General features: G+C 41.7%; 1 protein-coding gene across 2 annotated transcripts; it reads right to left on the minus strand.

Annotated features, from left to right (window-relative positions):
- Positions 1-165: 165 nt before the first annotated feature.
- Positions 166-16,065, minus strand: LOC103533364 (scaffold attachment factor B1-like). 2 transcript variants are annotated; one of them, XM_030466196.1, is made up of 21 exons: positions 15,673-16,065; positions 14,757-14,841; positions 14,132-14,196; positions 13,761-14,039; positions 12,865-12,927; positions 12,191-12,218; positions 10,722-11,220; positions 10,250-10,299; positions 9,412-9,512; positions 8,601-8,750; positions 8,404-8,504; positions 7,048-7,175; positions 6,156-6,244; positions 5,536-5,672; positions 4,686-4,979; positions 3,488-3,625; positions 2,747-2,786; positions 2,096-2,208; positions 1,271-1,383; positions 994-1,060; positions 166-566 (listed from the first exon to the last, which is right to left on the minus strand). In XM_030466196.1, the coding sequence occupies exons 1-21, from the start codon at positions 15,862-15,864 to the stop codon at positions 440-442; spliced, it is 2,859 nt and encodes a 952-aa protein (XP_030322056.1). In that variant the 5' UTR covers positions 15,865-16,065; the 3' UTR covers positions 166-439. The 2 variants fall into 2 exon arrangements, 1 of the variants encoding a protein (XP_030322056.1); XR_003988619.1 differs by lacking the exon at positions 1,271-1,383.
- Positions 16,066-16,099: the final 34 nt, after the last annotated feature.

The raw sequence follows: 16,099 nt of genomic DNA on the forward strand, positions 1-16,099 counted from the left end.
GCTCTTACAGCTGAACCAGCTGGTGGAGAAATAAACGAGAAAAGACACTGAACCCTCCTCACTCCAATGCAATCCACACAACAGATTCACTGCATCCCTTAAAACCTCATGGGCTGTCTCTTCCCTTTTAAGCCCACTCAGATGTATTACAGAAACACAAACCTAGTAGCTGAAAACTGATTTATTATTTTTGAAAAATGGAATGTTTCACTAACAGAAGCTTGAAGTGATGTTTGACCAAGAACACGTTTATTACAAAAGAAAGGAAACCAAACCAACAAACCCATGGAGTTGTTGTTTTTGTCTACACACAAGCTGGCTTTTTGTCATCACAAATTCAACGTGACCCTGGTTAATAAAACTCACCACCATTGTCATCTGGCATTAAAAAAAATAAAATATATATATATATATATATATATGAACATATATAGTGCTTTCAGTAACGCCGGGTGAATCTGGGCTCAGTTGCTCTGTTTGTCCTCTCCTGGCCTGCAAACACTCCTTGAATTCCACTACTCTGTGTCACCTGGCTCTGGTTTTCAACTTGTGTAAAGCCCCCGTGCCTAAAAAACCAAAAAAAAAACCAAATTGAAAATTGCTTGGGACAGTTAATAAAACTCTGACAAGGAGGAAAGAGGTTTGCTGCTTTTTTTTTTTTTCCTATTTGTCAATCTGTAGTTAAACAGAAGCTGAAAAATCCTGGTTTTGACACTGGGCACAGGAATTTCATCTTTCAGACAGGTCAGTGTTAGCACTCTTATCTTTAGGTGCCTGTCAAAACAGAAGGTAAACTGTTACAAGTTTAGGTGCCTGTCAAAACAGAAGCTAGTTAAGTTTGGGGTAAAAATCTGTTAATTGAGGATATGTTTGGTATATTTTAAAAGAGCAGAAAAAAATACTGATTGGAGAGACATATTTTGTATTTTCAAAGTGTTCACATCAGTCAACTATTATAAAAATAATCATAAGCACTTTGAGAAAGCTTCTTACCCTGACATCCCTCCTCGATTCATCACATGGCCTGGTCCTGACTGACCAGGCTTGCCTCTATCACCACCTGGTTTAGAAAAGAGAAAAAAAATAAGAAAAATAAATTAACAATTGTGTTTCCCTATTAAACAAAGCCACCTTGCTCCCAGAATTTCATTTGCTTTCTTAGTAATGCTATGAAAGCTCCACTGGAATTTAACTACTGCAAGAAGTTCAGCAGCAGTAATTCACAGGAATAAAAACCCACCACAATCACACTGGTAAGCAGCAAGTGTACCTTGCCATCTCTCCTGATCCCGTCCCATCATTCCTCCAGCCACATTTCCCTGCCATGAACGATCTTGATGCCCCTCTAACTTTCGACCATGATCTCCCCAGCCACGTCCATCTCTTAAAAAAATAAAAGAACATCTTCCAAGAGTGGCCCTTAAGCCGTTTATCAGCACTGGGTAAAGCCAAACACCACACCCCATGAGAGAAGTGTATTCAGTTGTTAAGCTGTAGCTATAGCCATCCAATCATTGCCATTAAAAAAAAATGTTCAAAGAGAAACAATAGGAAGCTTGCTGACCAGCATCTTTTGCACCACAAAACTCAGCTTTTTCTGGTCTACAGAGACAGAATTAGTATCAAAACATACTAAAAATGGAAAATCTCATTGCCTGCCATCCCTCTGTCTGGTACATTTCTGCAGAACTGCTTCAACTAGCTAATCTAAAGAGATATTGCTGTTATTTCAGATGAGTCTCACTTGCCCACCCCAACCACTGCAGAGATTCTGACATGATATCCTTAAAACCTGACCACTAGCAACCAGTAAGACTCTTGTAGCCATTACTACATCCAGTACAAAGCTGATTCTCACTCCTAGAAAACTTATTTACACAAGAACAATTATGATCTGAGCAGCACTTCTTTACCCACTGCCAACTTCCATTCTCCAGATGCATGGGGGAACTACCTGTGTGAACTCCTTGCTTCTCCATCTTGGATTCACACTTGTCAAAAACTGCTTCCACTCTCACTCTTTCAAAAAGCTTCAGTGAGCACTGCACAACCTCAAGAACCAACACATCACTTCCCTCATTTCTTGTGCACTAACCGAGTTTGGGGGGGCATCCCTCTACCTTCACCCATTCTTCTGTCAGACCCATAGCCACCCCAACTATCCCGGGAGTGACGATCGGGGCCACCGTGGCGTTCGTCTGGGTAATGCTGGAAGGCAAACAGAACAGAGTTATGCTAACAATCAATACAAGGTTTGGGGGTTTTTCTGGGTTTTTTGGTTTTGGCAGGGTGCTTTTTCTGTTTGGCAGTGTTTTTAAGGTTTACATTCTGGCTGCAGATTGTTTTAACACAGAATAACTGCCCACTTCCTACCTCTCACTTCAGAAATGAAAGGGTTTGGATACCATTGTGGTACTGGTTTTTACACCATTATGGTACTGGTTTTTACACCATTATGGTACTGGTTTTCACACCTGTCCTTTTACAGTCATCTGCCTTGCTCCATTATGACCTCCCATACTCAGAGGTTTCCCCCAGCCTCAATCCATGGCTGCTGCCCTAGTGAAAGGACAACATATTTACATCCCACACGTCAGTGTGCAAAATCAGCTGCTCCTTGAATAAATGCTCAGTTTAAACCCAGTGGTGGTTGCATTTAATGCCCAGGCAGCATGCAGACTGTGTTCTTTCCACTTTACAGTCAGTTTGGCTTTTTAACTGAAGCAGTGACTTGGGTCTAACCCACCTGACCATCTCGATCTGGTATTCCTCTTGAACCGTCTCTTCTAGAATAAAAAATACAAAGTTTCAGTTCCAGCACTTGGATGAAATAGTGCATGAAACTTATCTTCACTATGCTGGAGATGTGAATGCCAATGCTTGTTTAGTGGCAAGATATTCAATGAGTTCTTGTTTTCCTAGCATAGAAAAAAGATCAAACTAACATTTATTATTGTAGTATGAACAAGCAATCACTGGCAGGGTCAGGTCAAGGGAGAATACTGAGTGAAATACAAGTAAAGAAGAGAAGTATGGGCTTTTCTGCCAAAAATCCTGTGAGAGCAAAACAGAAACCACAACAGCACTATGCATAAAGTATTTTTGCATTCTGTGGAAGTAAGTATCTAGGCTAAGCATCTTTGCTAGGCTGCAAAGATGAAAGTAGGGAAAGTTCTAAAGCAAAAAGGAATGTCTAAATTATGGGCTAATAACAGAGATTGATAAACCAGGTTTCCATACACCTTGAGAGAAGCTGTAGGATCTCTGTTGGCATCACAATGGACTACAAGAGGATTCAGCTTAGAATCTTTGTGCAGTCTCTTTCTGTTACTTCCATAACCAACAGAAACAGCCTCACAAGCACGTATCAGATTTGGAATGAGAAATGCACGCAGGGCATTTGATTCCTTTTTCTTTTATGGCACCCTTCAGAGGAGACATGTGATTTCCATAAAGGTAGAGGAAGAAAAGCCATTGCCTTGCCAACCTGTCCAAGCAATGATCCTGGTATCTGCCACGATCCCTGTGGTCAAAGTCATGGAAGCGATCCTGGCGGCTGAACTCCGAGTGGTACCGCTCATCCATGGCCAGGCGCTTCGCCTCAGGCCAGTACAGCTCATCACGTCTGCACAGAAAGGCACAGTGAGTAACAACCTCAAAGTTACCTCAAAATAACCACACCTGTTTGTGCTCTCTTGATATCAGACCTCATTCAATCCAATTGTCCAAAAGAAATTATTTTTTTATTTGTAATTAACCCCCCCGTGTGTTAAGCAGGCATTGCATTTCAGTTCCAGAGAATCATGGAATCATCTGGGTTGGGAGGGACCTCAGAGATCATCAAGTCCAACCCTTGATCCACTCCTGCTGCAGTTCCCAGCCCATGGCACTCAGTGCCACATCCAGGCTCTTTGGAAAGATCTCCAGACACGGAGAATCCACTACTTCCCTGGGCAGCCCATTCCAATGCCTGATCACCCTCTCCAGAAAGAAATTCTTTCTCAGCTCCAACCTAAACCTCCCCTGGCACAACTTGAGACCCTGCCCTCTTGTCTTGCTGAGAGTTGCCTGGGAAAAGAGCCCAACCCCCCCCTGGCTCCAACCTCCTTTCAGGGAGTTGGAGAGAGTGATGAGGTCTCCCCTGAGCCTCCTCTTCTCCAGCCTCAACACCCCCAGCTCCCTCAGCCCTTCCTCACAGGAATTCTGCTGGATCCCTTCACAGCCTCCTTGCTCTTCTCTGGACCTGCTCCAGCACCTCAATCTCCTTCCTGAGCTGAGGGGCCCAGAACTGGACACAGGACTCAAGCTGTGGCCTCACCAGGGCTGAGCACAGGGAGCGGGGTACAGTAACACTACACAAACAGCTTCACCTCAGCACGTGCTGACTTGAGAATGAGCACCTGTAATTGCCAGCAATCCTGCTTTATGGTCAGTAAGAAGAGTTCCTATTGGTGACTCCTCTTTAGGAAATAAGCACTTTACAACTGCTCTAATAAAACTGCATACAGGTATTTGGGGATGACACCTCAAGATCAAAAGCAAAGCGTTCAAACCAAAAGCTAAGCAGCCTTTCAATTGCCATCTCTCATGACTACTTTTGCACGGGCTTTACTCACAATCTACGCAGGCTTTAGAACACTCTACGTGCAGCTGGATGTGGCTGCAGAGTCTGGGATCTCTCTTACCTGCCCTCAGGATCATAAGGCCTCCTCATGGCAGATCGCCGCTCTTGCTCGTAGCGCAGCTGCTCCTGCTGCCGACGCAGCTCTTCCCTCTCTCGTTGGATCCTTTCCTGTTCTCTTCTCCTTTCCTGCTCTATGTGCATCCTTTCTCTCTCCAGTCTCTCCCTCTCCAAACGTTCTCTGTCAAGACGCTGCCTCTGAAATTCCAGTCTTTCTCTCTCTCTCTGCAGCCTCTGTCTTTCATCCCGCTCGTGAATAGCCTGCAGTCGTTGTTCTCGTTCTCGCCTCTCTCTCTCTCTAATTGAAAAAGAGGTGTTTTGTTTTCAACTGAGAAGCTAAGGTTCTAAGCTTTATTGCTTCTTTATTTTGGGTGGAGTTTCTCGTATGTTCTTCCCACTAAATGGAAATGATCACAACTAAATGGAAGCTGCTTAATTTAGGGGAAAAAAAATGTCTGTACAGGTGAAAGAAGCAAAGGTGAGCATCCTGCTTTATTAGCAGGTTATCTACTCCAAGCCAGCTCTGAAAGAGCTTTAATAAAGCACAGACAACAGTCTGACAAACAAATAAGTACAAACTTGAAGTGATAACTGAAATCTGCTTGAGTGGAACACGAGATCTGAAAGCCCCTACAGAAGTTCTGACTCAACAAGTCTCCCAGAAAGCACAGGATAGAGAAGATTGATTTCAGCAGTAAAAATGTTAATCATTTGGAATTATGTGAGTTCTATCAACAGGCTGGTTTCAAATCAATGCTGGAGGATACACACAACACTACTTTGCAGCCTGATCAGAAATAAGGGAAGTTAAAACAAGTGCTGTGCAAGGGTCAGAGTGGCACTGGGACACTCACCGGCGTCTCTCCGTTTCCCTGATCTCTCGCTCCCTCTGTCTCTGCCGTTCCCGCTCTCTCTGTTCTTTGATTTTATCAAATGATAAAATATCTTGTTTTTCTTTGCTCTCAGATTTCCGGTCCTGGCTTTTTGTACTCTGAGTGAAACCAAAACAACAGGTTTGCTGAACACAGTGCTTTTTTAGCTCCCATGTGCCAGCCTAAGCAAAAGCAGACTGCTGTGCCTTCCTAGATGTAAATAATATTGGAATTCCATGGAAAAGCAGAAGGGGGAAAAAGGAGCCCAAATTTGGCTAGCACTTCTAAAGAGCTTAAATATAAATAAATACTAAAAGCAGATGACCTGACTTGCTCTGCTTTATAGGTCATTGGTCACCACATTCCATGCTCAGGAAAACACTTCTCTGTAACACCATTTTCCTCTGCAGCTGAGGCAGCAGAGACAAAAAGTATAAAGGAGAAGCATCAACATTTGCCTCTGCAGCATCATTAACACCCTCATGCTTTCTAAAAAGCAGCACAAGGGGAACTGTTCCCAACATACAAGTCAGAAAACCCTTTGACTAAATGCATATAAAGTTACCTCTGTACACAAGGCTTCTCCCAGCAGCTGTCCTTACCCTCTCTTTTGATGCAGATGTTTTCACACTAATCACTGGTTCTCCTTTAGATTTATCCATTACCACTGTCCTTTCAGTTCCCCGACTTGCTAGAAAATAAAATACATCTCAGAATAAATAACACAGGATGCATTAAAAAATTCTTGCAGGATTTAAAATTGCCAAGATACTAAGCAATAAAACCTTCCCATATAGAGGTTCAAATGGAAGAATACATTTATGATTTAAACAGTTTACCAAGCTTTGGCCAAGCTGGGAAGGAGGGCAGTAAAGTTACATCAAAGAATTTACCACAAAATTATGTTTTCTGGCAAGAAGGACAGTTCAGTTCATTTCATTCTTCTGTCTGCAAAATTCAGCCCTCTGCCACAGTATTAAAAGAAAACACAACCCCAAAAATCCCCAAACCAAAACCAACCAAGCAAACAAGATCACAACACAACTCACACAGAAGCACACACTGTGTCAGGTCTAAATCTGGTGACAGTTCTCTAAAATTCAGTTTCCCACGTTGAGGATTTAAAGCTTAGCAATTATTAAAACTTTGTTGCTAAGTTTCCAGCGTTCTAAGTTAGAAAACAATATTGCAAGCAATGTTCCAGTGGTTTTGCTGACCAGGAAAACCTCAGTAGTAGTAGGCACACTTCATGGCCTTTTTCCTGGATTATGAATCACATCTGGAAGAACACTGAGGTCTGCAGAAACTGAAGGCTTCTAATCAGCCTCCATTTTGAACATTTACACTTCTTCCATTTTTTACTTATCTGATAAAGGAATTTATTTGGATGCAAAGTAGAAGCTTTATTGCAGTGCTTAGAATTTTTGTACCTTTTTAAAATTTTTTTAAAAATCAGAATCCTTGAAAACATTCCTGAAATTCAGTCAGAATTACCTGATTTGCTAGTCCGAGATCTATCAGAGGATCCTGCCTTTTGCTCTTCTTTCTCTTTGCCTTCTTTTTCTGATTTCTTTGCATCATCTTTTCTGTCCATCTTCTCCTCCCTCTTAACACCAACAGATCTACAGGTAAAACTTAGCTTTAACTGAGAATCTAACAAAAAGTGCAGCATTACCACTCTAGTGAAGCCAACCATGTCATAAAAAAATAAACACCAACCAACCCACACAAAAAGCACAAAAACCTTCCCAAAATCCTCACTCCCAATACCTTCCATGTTGCTGTAATGAAGGCAATGCACACTTGTGTGCACAATAAAGATTAGTAAACAATAATAAGCTGAAGCTGACAAAAAAAAAAAGTGATAAACAACAGATAATCTTTCTGAAAGGAGATTTGGAGTGGTAGCAGTGCAGCCTCCTCTTCTGCATTTAAGTAAAGTTCATGCTTAGAACAGGGGGAAAAGAGCCCAGCCCAGCAGAGGTCAAGCTCTACCAGATGAGCTTTTCTACACAAATACCTTAAAAATCCAGTACAAGCAGGGCAGCCTGCCTCTGCTTTGCCAGATCTTTCAAAAAATGTTATGAGAGAACAAACAGTAGTAAAGTGAAATGCCTCTTTCAAGAGCAACAGACTGCTTGAAAAACAAATACTGAAGTATCACTTGCTAACCATGCAAAGAATCCATCAAAAGGACAGGAAATCTTTGGCAGTCAAAGAGCAGACCAAGCTAGAGCCATAGAATCACAGAATGGTTCAGGTTGGACCTTCAAAGATCACCTAGTTCCACTGCCCCTGAATGGAGAGGGACACCTCCCACTAAACCAGGGGGCTCAAAACCCCATCCAACCTGACCCTGAACACTTCCAGGGAGGGGGAATCCCCAACTTCCACAGGTAACCTGGGCCAGGGTCTCACCACCCTCACAGTAAAGATTTCTTCCTAATATCTCATCTAAATCCAACCTCTTACAATCTGAAATTCTTTCCCTTTCTTGTCCTACCACTATATGTCCCTGTAAGAAGTCCCTCTGCAGCCTTCCTGCAGCTAGATCAGAGGACACACATTGCTAATAAACATTTATCTAGAAATAAATATTGGCTATCTCCTGATATAACTGAGGAGTTTTGATAACTAAACTCCTAAGAGCTCTATTTCTGAAAGGAAGCCCAATTAAGATGCACTTACTGCTACAAAACACCAATTTCCATTTTTCAAGTCTTAGTCCTGTTTCAGACACAGTATAAAGCTGCAAATACAGATTTATTAATTTACTGTTTACTTTGGTCATGTGGCTGCATTTCAAATCAATGCCTTTTAAACACAGAAAAACAACAAAGAACACTTTACTTCTCAGATTTGGACTCTGCAGAATGATGCCTGTCTTTTTCCTTCCTTGTTTCACCTTCCTTTTTGTCCAAAGGCTTTTTTCCAGCTGGTTCATTTTTTGCCTAGAAATTCAGCAAGAAATATTTGTATAATAAAAGATATTAAAACTTGCAAGCTTGTATTTTCATGACACTGTCCTGGAACAGCTCCCCCCTCACCTTTTCCACAGAAATCATCTTTCCATGCAGCTCTGTCCTGTGGAGGTGATTAATACACTTAGTGGCTTCTTCAGACGTTGACATTGTAACAAAGCCATAACAGCGAGACCCAGGGCTGCGAGCATTTGTCACTACTTTTGCACCTACCACCTTGGGGGAAAAAAAATAAAATTATTCTGTGTTTGCAGACCTGTCACCAAATAATTATAACTGAAACACCTTTTGAGCAGCTCTGTTTACCAGCATCACACTGTAACACCTACCCAGACAACATTCTGTCATCATTCTCAGAACACAACACTGCTAAATTTGTTTGAGAGGCAGCAAAGATTTTAATTTTAATTTGATTTCTGTACCACTCATGTTCTAGAAGTCCCTCAGTAAAAACTACTTCAGAGAATATGATGTGGACAGTGTTTATGCCCAATTCAACAGCAACACCAATATAGCTGAAATAGGTCAAATTTAAGGTTATTATTCTGAAAAAAGTAAAAAACAAACATGAAATTCCATGACAGATAAATTTGGTTGTGGAGCAGACTGCTGTAAAGCTGCTGAAAGAGGTCATCAGAATAATCAGCTCAGAAAATTCATCTTCAGGTTGCTGAGCAGGTAACTTAAGGAAAACACAAATACATGGGGCAGGAGTGGGAGTATAATACAAATAATAACTTTATTAGATACAGTTTCAAAAGAACACTACAAAGTGCTTACCCCACCCAGTTATTCATTAGGAAAATTAAGAGTTCAATTAAAGTTCATTCTTTTAAAATGATAAAATAGTTCATTAAGGTACATATCCTCTACATACCTTTCCATACTTGCTGAAAAGATTCTTCAAGTCTGTAGCTCTAGTAGAGGATGAAAGTCCACTAACCCACAGGTTTCTGCCAGAACCACCACCTGCACGGCCTAAGGTACAAAAATAAAAGGCCATGCAACACTGAAAAAGAAATCAGCCCATAAAACCCACTGATTTTTTTCTTCACAGACCTCTTCAAATGCAATTTAATTTGTAGCTCTGCCAGCCAATCATAAAATCAAGACACACACTGCAGCCTGCAAAAATGAACTTCTGAGTTCCGTAATTAACGTGCATGTGATTAACCCTAATGAGTCTTCATATACTGATTGTCTTCCTGCACTTCCATCAGTTTTCTGAGAACTACAAAATATTAAGTATCAATTCACAGGAGCCTTTTTTAAAACTATCTTTGTCAGTTAATCAGGTTACAGAAGTTACATGAACTGAAATCACAGAATGCAGAATTCTTGCTTTGAAGGCTCATGTTGGATCTGTGTGGAGGGTTCCCTCCAGCCCCCACCAGAACTGCCACACAGAATATAGACCTACAGATTGAGTTATCTGTTGATGTTATCTGTCCCACAAAGCTGGTGGGACTGCAGTGTAACTATTGCAGTGAAGATATAAACATGCAAAGGGAATTAACAAGACAAATCCCACAAGCAACCCAGAAAAGGCAAGTCCAAGTTCTATCTTAGAGGTCTTTTCAAGCCATTACAAATCTGTGTCATTCTGTGATTCCACTCCCCCCTTGCAACACTTACTACAACTCACAATTAATGATTAGATTTGAGCCTGTAACATTATTTTCAAGTCATTTGTATAATCTTTTAGGAGACCATACCTTTCTCATCCTTTGAGACTGTCTTTGTATCTCTGTCCTCCTCAACAGGGCTAAAGACAAAACATGACATTATTCAACCAATCATATGCAAAAAGAACAAAAATTCTACACTGTGCACTAACATTGGATACCTACCAGTAAATTCTGAAATAAACACTATCTTTGCAAATTTACAGAAGAGTGACAGGACATAAGGGATTCGTACCCTTAAATGGACAATTCTGCTTTACAGATGACAGAAATAAGAGTAATTTAAGAAACCAACCTCTGAAGGTTGAGAAAGGAGAGAAATCAAAATCCTCTGCGTTTAGAAAGAAAAAAAAATATCTGCACATGGAGAACTAAACCAGACTCTAGGAATAGTTACAATTTCAGCAGCTCGGTTGCCAATTGAAGGAAACAGCTTATTCGCGTCACTTAACGACCAATGAAAAAAAGACAGCATCTGGGCTAGAACGGAGAAAAAACAAACCTCTTTTTCTGCTCAGCGCCCTCACTGCTTGAGGACTCTTTAGTAGCAGAGGATTCCTCAGAATTAGCTTTGTCTTCTGCTCTCTTGCCATCTTCTTTGCTAGCTTGGCCTTCGGGACCTGCGCCTTTGGCCGCTGTTTCCCCACTAGAGGCTTCCAGGCCTTGGGAGCGTTTGCTACTCTGATCACTGAGGGTCTCTACTCCTAAAGAGTCAGAGTCCGGGGTCTCTTCCTCTATTGTCTGTTCACTTCTCTCCCCTTTTGCTACAACTAAACGCTTCGCTTCCTTCCTTGCCATAGCTTGTGCTGATTTGCTGTCCAAATCTAAAGCCTCTTCCTCCACCTGAGCAGCAGCAAGAGCGTCCTCTTCCTCTGCTCGCCTCTTGCCTGGCACCAGGTTACTTGCTTCCTGTGCATGTGGTCTCTCCGCTTCGGAAGTGTCTTCGTTAAGTAGTTCAGATTTACAAGTTTCCCCCAAAATGTCGAGTATTTTCTCATTTTCTACGGATTTAACAGGAATAGAATGGCACAAGGTTTAATCACCAGGGAAATACAGCAATCACAAACGTGGAACTGGCATGGCTGCCACACTAACACCCAGAGAACTTCTAAGCTACACAGAGATTGGAAAACCCTAGTGTACACATTGTGAAAAGGACTGCCCTACCTCCTGTCTGACAAACTACCAAACCAGCCCTCAAATGTTAACAGGGAAGAAAAACGCCCCCACAGATTTAACAAAAACCTTCTGGCTGATCCTTGATATTCTTCAGGAAATTGTTCAGGTCTGGTTCTTCTCTAGTTAGCTTCCAGAGTCCAAGATGCTTAACTGAACGTATCAAGGGTTCAATTTCCAAATTTCTGGGATATTCTTTTAGTAGAGTCCAACAGGAGCACTGATGTTGCATCTTCTGATGTTGTACAAGTGTGTTTGCAGTCCAGAAAGTGAATAGGACACGTAGAGCATTCCTTTGATGGCAGTGTCTTTTTTCTTCTCAAGTCCAGGCTCTTCTTTAATTTCTGCTCTGTACCAAAGCTTTGGATTCCCTGTGCTCTTTTATTTCTATTCACAGAACTACAGTGTGGTGTGATATCACAAGATCTGTTTTCAGAACCCTTACTCCTCTAAGGCTCAGTCATTAACTCCACTCTAGCTAACAGTTCTATGGAAGTATTTAATCAGAATCAATGTATGTTTTCAAGAAGTGATTATTCACAGATCTGGTGATATGACTGGGTTTCCAATCTCTATGACCCTGCATGACCTGGATTGTTCACCATAATAATGTATGCCACAGTAATGCATTTTTAAAAAAATAATAAAAAAAAGCAACCAGGGGAAAAAAAAAAAAAGTTAAATGAAGAACAAAACTGTTTCAATGCTCAGGACTTTTTAAGTTTAAAAAAAAAAAAAAAAAAAAAAAAAGAAAGAAAAAAATGAGGAAAAAAAACAGCAACAAAAGCACAGTACCTGGCTCCAAAGGTAACTCTTGAAGTTCCTGCAGTGAATAAGACATAAAAAGAAGAAATATGACTACTTGGTAAGAAGTCAGTATGTTTTTCTGAATGACACCTCCCACTGGAGAGAGTTTAGAGAAAGAGTTACTATGATTCAGACTATTGCAACTTTGAAAATGTTGAATCTTAAATAGTTTTCTCACAGAAAGGTTTAAAGTAACTTTTTTATGTCTTCAAGTTTTACAAAACGTGTAAAAAATATTTCTCAAATGCAAATAAATCATCAAAGCTTTTTTGTGTTTGAAGTTGTGTTATGAAGTCTGATTTCTGAAAAGAAAATCAACAGAAACACCAGCTTCACCTGGAGCAACAAGTGTCCTTACCCTGCCCTGAGGGATCTGCAAACTTTCAGCTTTGTTTTTCCACATGGCACATCCAGACTTTTGACAGAAGTTCAATTTAACACAAGGCAACTGAGCTGCTCAATACAACAGTACCAGTTGTGAAACATTCCAGCCTGATCTATACATTACACACATGACCTGATAATGTATCTTGTTAATTTAATTAAATTAGAAAGACATTTGCATTGTCAGAATGCATACTAAATGTGCATGCACTGTTTCAGCAGTTTATATGGCATGTATCATGCCTTTAGTTTGTAAAGAAAAACCAGTTATCATTTACCTTGATTATGGTTAAAGCAGGTGAAGAAGCATCTAAACTGTTTCCAACATCTTCAACCTCTACCTTTAAAAAGTAAATAAGGTAAATGGAAATTATCTATAAAAGAATTGTATTATGAATGAAACCTTAATGAAAAATTAAGATTTTCATTAACAACTCAGGAAATCTATCTACCATCCAAACCAACCAATGACCTCCAAGCTTCTTCCCAGCTGCCATCAACTGAATAAGGTTTCTTACTACCTCCCAAGTATGTTGGCCATCCCAAAAATCTTTTTAAGGATAGGGATTCCAAGAGCAAACTTTCTCTTATTCTTTCTCTCTTCTTTACAACAAGATAAGAGTTAAAAAGCCAATGGGACTTGATAACTGTCAAGTTTTACTGATAAAGGAAGAGCACATGAGCTGGCCTCAACTCCATGGAAAAGCCAAGGTGATAATAAACAACTGAGTGACTGTGAGACCCTCTCTGAGCAGGAAAAGAATTTCAGAATAGTTCCCAGAGCATTCTGTTCAGCTGAAGTGCAGTAAATGTAGCTGCAGTATTTGTGTGCCTCCTATGTCTTCCTAAGCAAAGGAAATATGTGAAAATGGGAATGTAAACATAAGGTGAAGCAAAGAGTTCAAAGTATGATTAAAATGAGTGCTTTGTGGATTGCTATTAATTTGGACAGTCGTATGTACAAACAACACCTAAGTGTTTTTAAATCAATAACTTCCACAAATAGGTAAAAGAAAAAAAAGCCATGAGCATGAGAAATGGTAGATGCCCAAATTGATTCAAATACTCTTTAGCTACTGTTTTGCCATTTAAATTAAAAAAAGAAATAAGTAATTTTAAAAAATAAATTAAAAAGGAACAATAATCTGATGCCACACACATAAGAGATGCATACCATCACTATTGGTATTTCTCTTGATTCTTCTTTAATTTCTGAAAATTGTGGGGATGTCTCCAAGTGACCTACAGCACATTCTGTAGGCTGATCTGGAAGTTCTTTCATTTCTGCATCAGCATTTTCTTTACTATCAGACAGTGAGTCAAGATTATTATCAGCAATGTAATCCTCTCCACAGTCTACAGCACTGCCATTATCTATTTCAGCTTCATCTAACACACTAATATCCATCATGTCAATATCCTGCAAGTTATCCAAACTTGCTTCAATATCCTCCTGTAAAAAGAAAAAAAGTATATATAATAGTCATTGTAACTTGAAAACAATGCTATCTATCATTACTTTGCTTCAAACACTTCTTCTCATACCTGTCCATCTCCTGAATCCTCTTCCAGGCCATTATCTTCCGCTCCCTCTTCATCAGCTTTACGTCCTAAATGTTAGGATCAAAGGTAACAGGATGTATCCTTCAAATTCAATTGTTTCAGAGTTGGCAATCCATCCACTTATCTTTGTTTCCCTTATTTTCCTCAACTGAATATTCATATACCACCCCAGCTGAATAACTGATCAAAATGCTTGAGTCAAAGGAGTGTCACAAGTTCAAGAAGCACTGCTGTGCACTCCCCAAATCTGGCTCAGCTTAAGGCTCCAGTAATTTATTATTTCAATCTTTCATTTCTTGAAAAAAGGAGAAAAAAAATAAAGAACAACCCAACAAAAAACAATGGAAACAGTGGGGCAAAAAAGCTTCCATGTAAGCATTACTGCAGTGTTCCATTTACCAGTCAGACATATCCAATAAGAAATGACATTACTGGAAACATCATGCTCGTTTCAGCACCCAACAGCAGCTCCTCAAACTCAAGAGGAGCTGTTTACCATTTTATGAGATAATATTATATCATCAGGTGAGATTCTATTTCATATTAAAAGTTTTTAGGAAAGTCAGGGGGAAAGACAGGGTGGAGAGCCTCTCTAACTGCCCTGTACCTTTGCTGTTTCTTTTTGGAGTTTTCTTCGTATTATCTGAAACCACTGGAATTTCATCAGGATTACCCCCTTCCTCCTCAATAGCCTAATAGGGAGAAAATATAGAGACAAATATCAAGACAAGTATAAAAATTAGATGTGTGCATTTCTGCCGAGTTTAAGAGCTGGACACCAGATGCAGAAAGATACCGAGAACCCAGTGCTGCTAATTCTAAGGCAGCAACTTGGATGTGTGAACCAAAGACAAAAAGCAGATCAAAGCCAGAAGCACAGAGTTAACAGCAACAGATTAGTGTAAAGTTTCTGTAAAGCAGCCAGTAGTACAATCTACAGGGCAAAATAGGTCAATCCCACATTTGCAACAGTGCCGAGATAGCCAGGGTGTTGTGTCGGATTAAGAATATCGGCTCTGGGAGAGAGCAAACATCAGCTCAAAGGCGGTCGGCATGCTAGCAACATCCCAAACACTCTCATGAGGATACAGTGTTCATGCCAGTTAAAAAAAAAACATATCAGTACGCAGCAAAAAGCCTGGCAGACATTACACAGAACTGTTAATTCCGGAGCTCAATGCCCAGCGATGCGTGAGGCTGGAACCCGCAGACCCACAGGCTGGGTGAAACCCGAGGGGTGGTCGCTACGCAGACTCGTACACACCCCCTCCCGCACCTCACTACAAGAGCCCCGCGGTCTCAGGGGGGAGCGGGGCCGGCAGAGAGCGGCATGAATCCCGGCAGGGTCCACCGAAACCCCCGCAGCCAGGAGCTTCCCCCCCCCCGCAGCCCCGCTCCCCCCGCTCCACAGCCGTTTGGCGCCATTTTCCTCAGCCGTGCCCGGTTTAGGGTTAAGGTCACGCAGGCGCCGGGTGCATCTCTCCCTCAGGCAGGCAGCCTGGGCACGCCGCCTCCCTGCTCACCTTCCTCAGCCGCTCCATCAGGACGCTCTTGTTTCCACTGCTGTCTAAATTGCGGCGCTTGAGTTCGGCCCGCAAGTCTATCACGCGTAGCTCGCTCAGCCGCCGCCGGTTGTCAGATTCCAAACCGGAGATTCCCGATCCGCCCAGAGCCGCGGATTCTCCCTGCCCGGCCGCTGACTGACTTTCCGCCATAGGGGCCGTTGTTTCGGTTTGGCGGGCGGGGGAGCGAGGCGCGAGAAAAACAACGGCGGAAAACCGGCGGCGGCACAAAATGGTGGCAAAACCCCGAGACGCACTGAGCAGGAAGGGGGAGGGAAGGAGAGCAACCGCAACCCGCACGCGCGCTGACCCCACCGGCGCCTCCCCCCCCACACCCCACCCCCGCCTTGGCGCAAACCGCTGCGGGTGCGCACGCGCACCGGAGCAC

The sequence above is a fragment of the Calypte anna genome, chromosome 28, assembly GCF_003957555.1.
Source record: "Calypte anna isolate BGI_N300 chromosome 28, bCalAnn1_v1.p, whole genome shotgun sequence".
In the NCBI taxonomy this organism is placed as follows: domain Eukaryota; kingdom Metazoa; phylum Chordata; class Aves; order Apodiformes; family Trochilidae; genus Calypte; species Calypte anna.

What these genes read in the sequence shown, in the direction of transcription:
- LOC103533364 (XM_030466196.1), bottom strand. Translation starts at nt 15,864, where the DNA reads ATGGCGGAAAGTCAGTCAGCGGCCGGGCAGGGAGAATCCGCGGCTCTG. An exon ending in ATCTCGGACTAGCAAATCAG is followed by an intron (nt 6,245 to 7,047) that starts GTAATTCTGACT and finishes TTTATTTTCTAG; the next exon opens with CAAGTCGGGGAACTGAAAGG. An exon ending in AGGGAAACGGAGAGACGCCG is followed by an intron (nt 4,980 to 5,535) that starts GTGAGTGTCCCA and finishes TTTTTCAATTAG; the next exon opens with AGAGAGAGAGAGGCGAGAAC.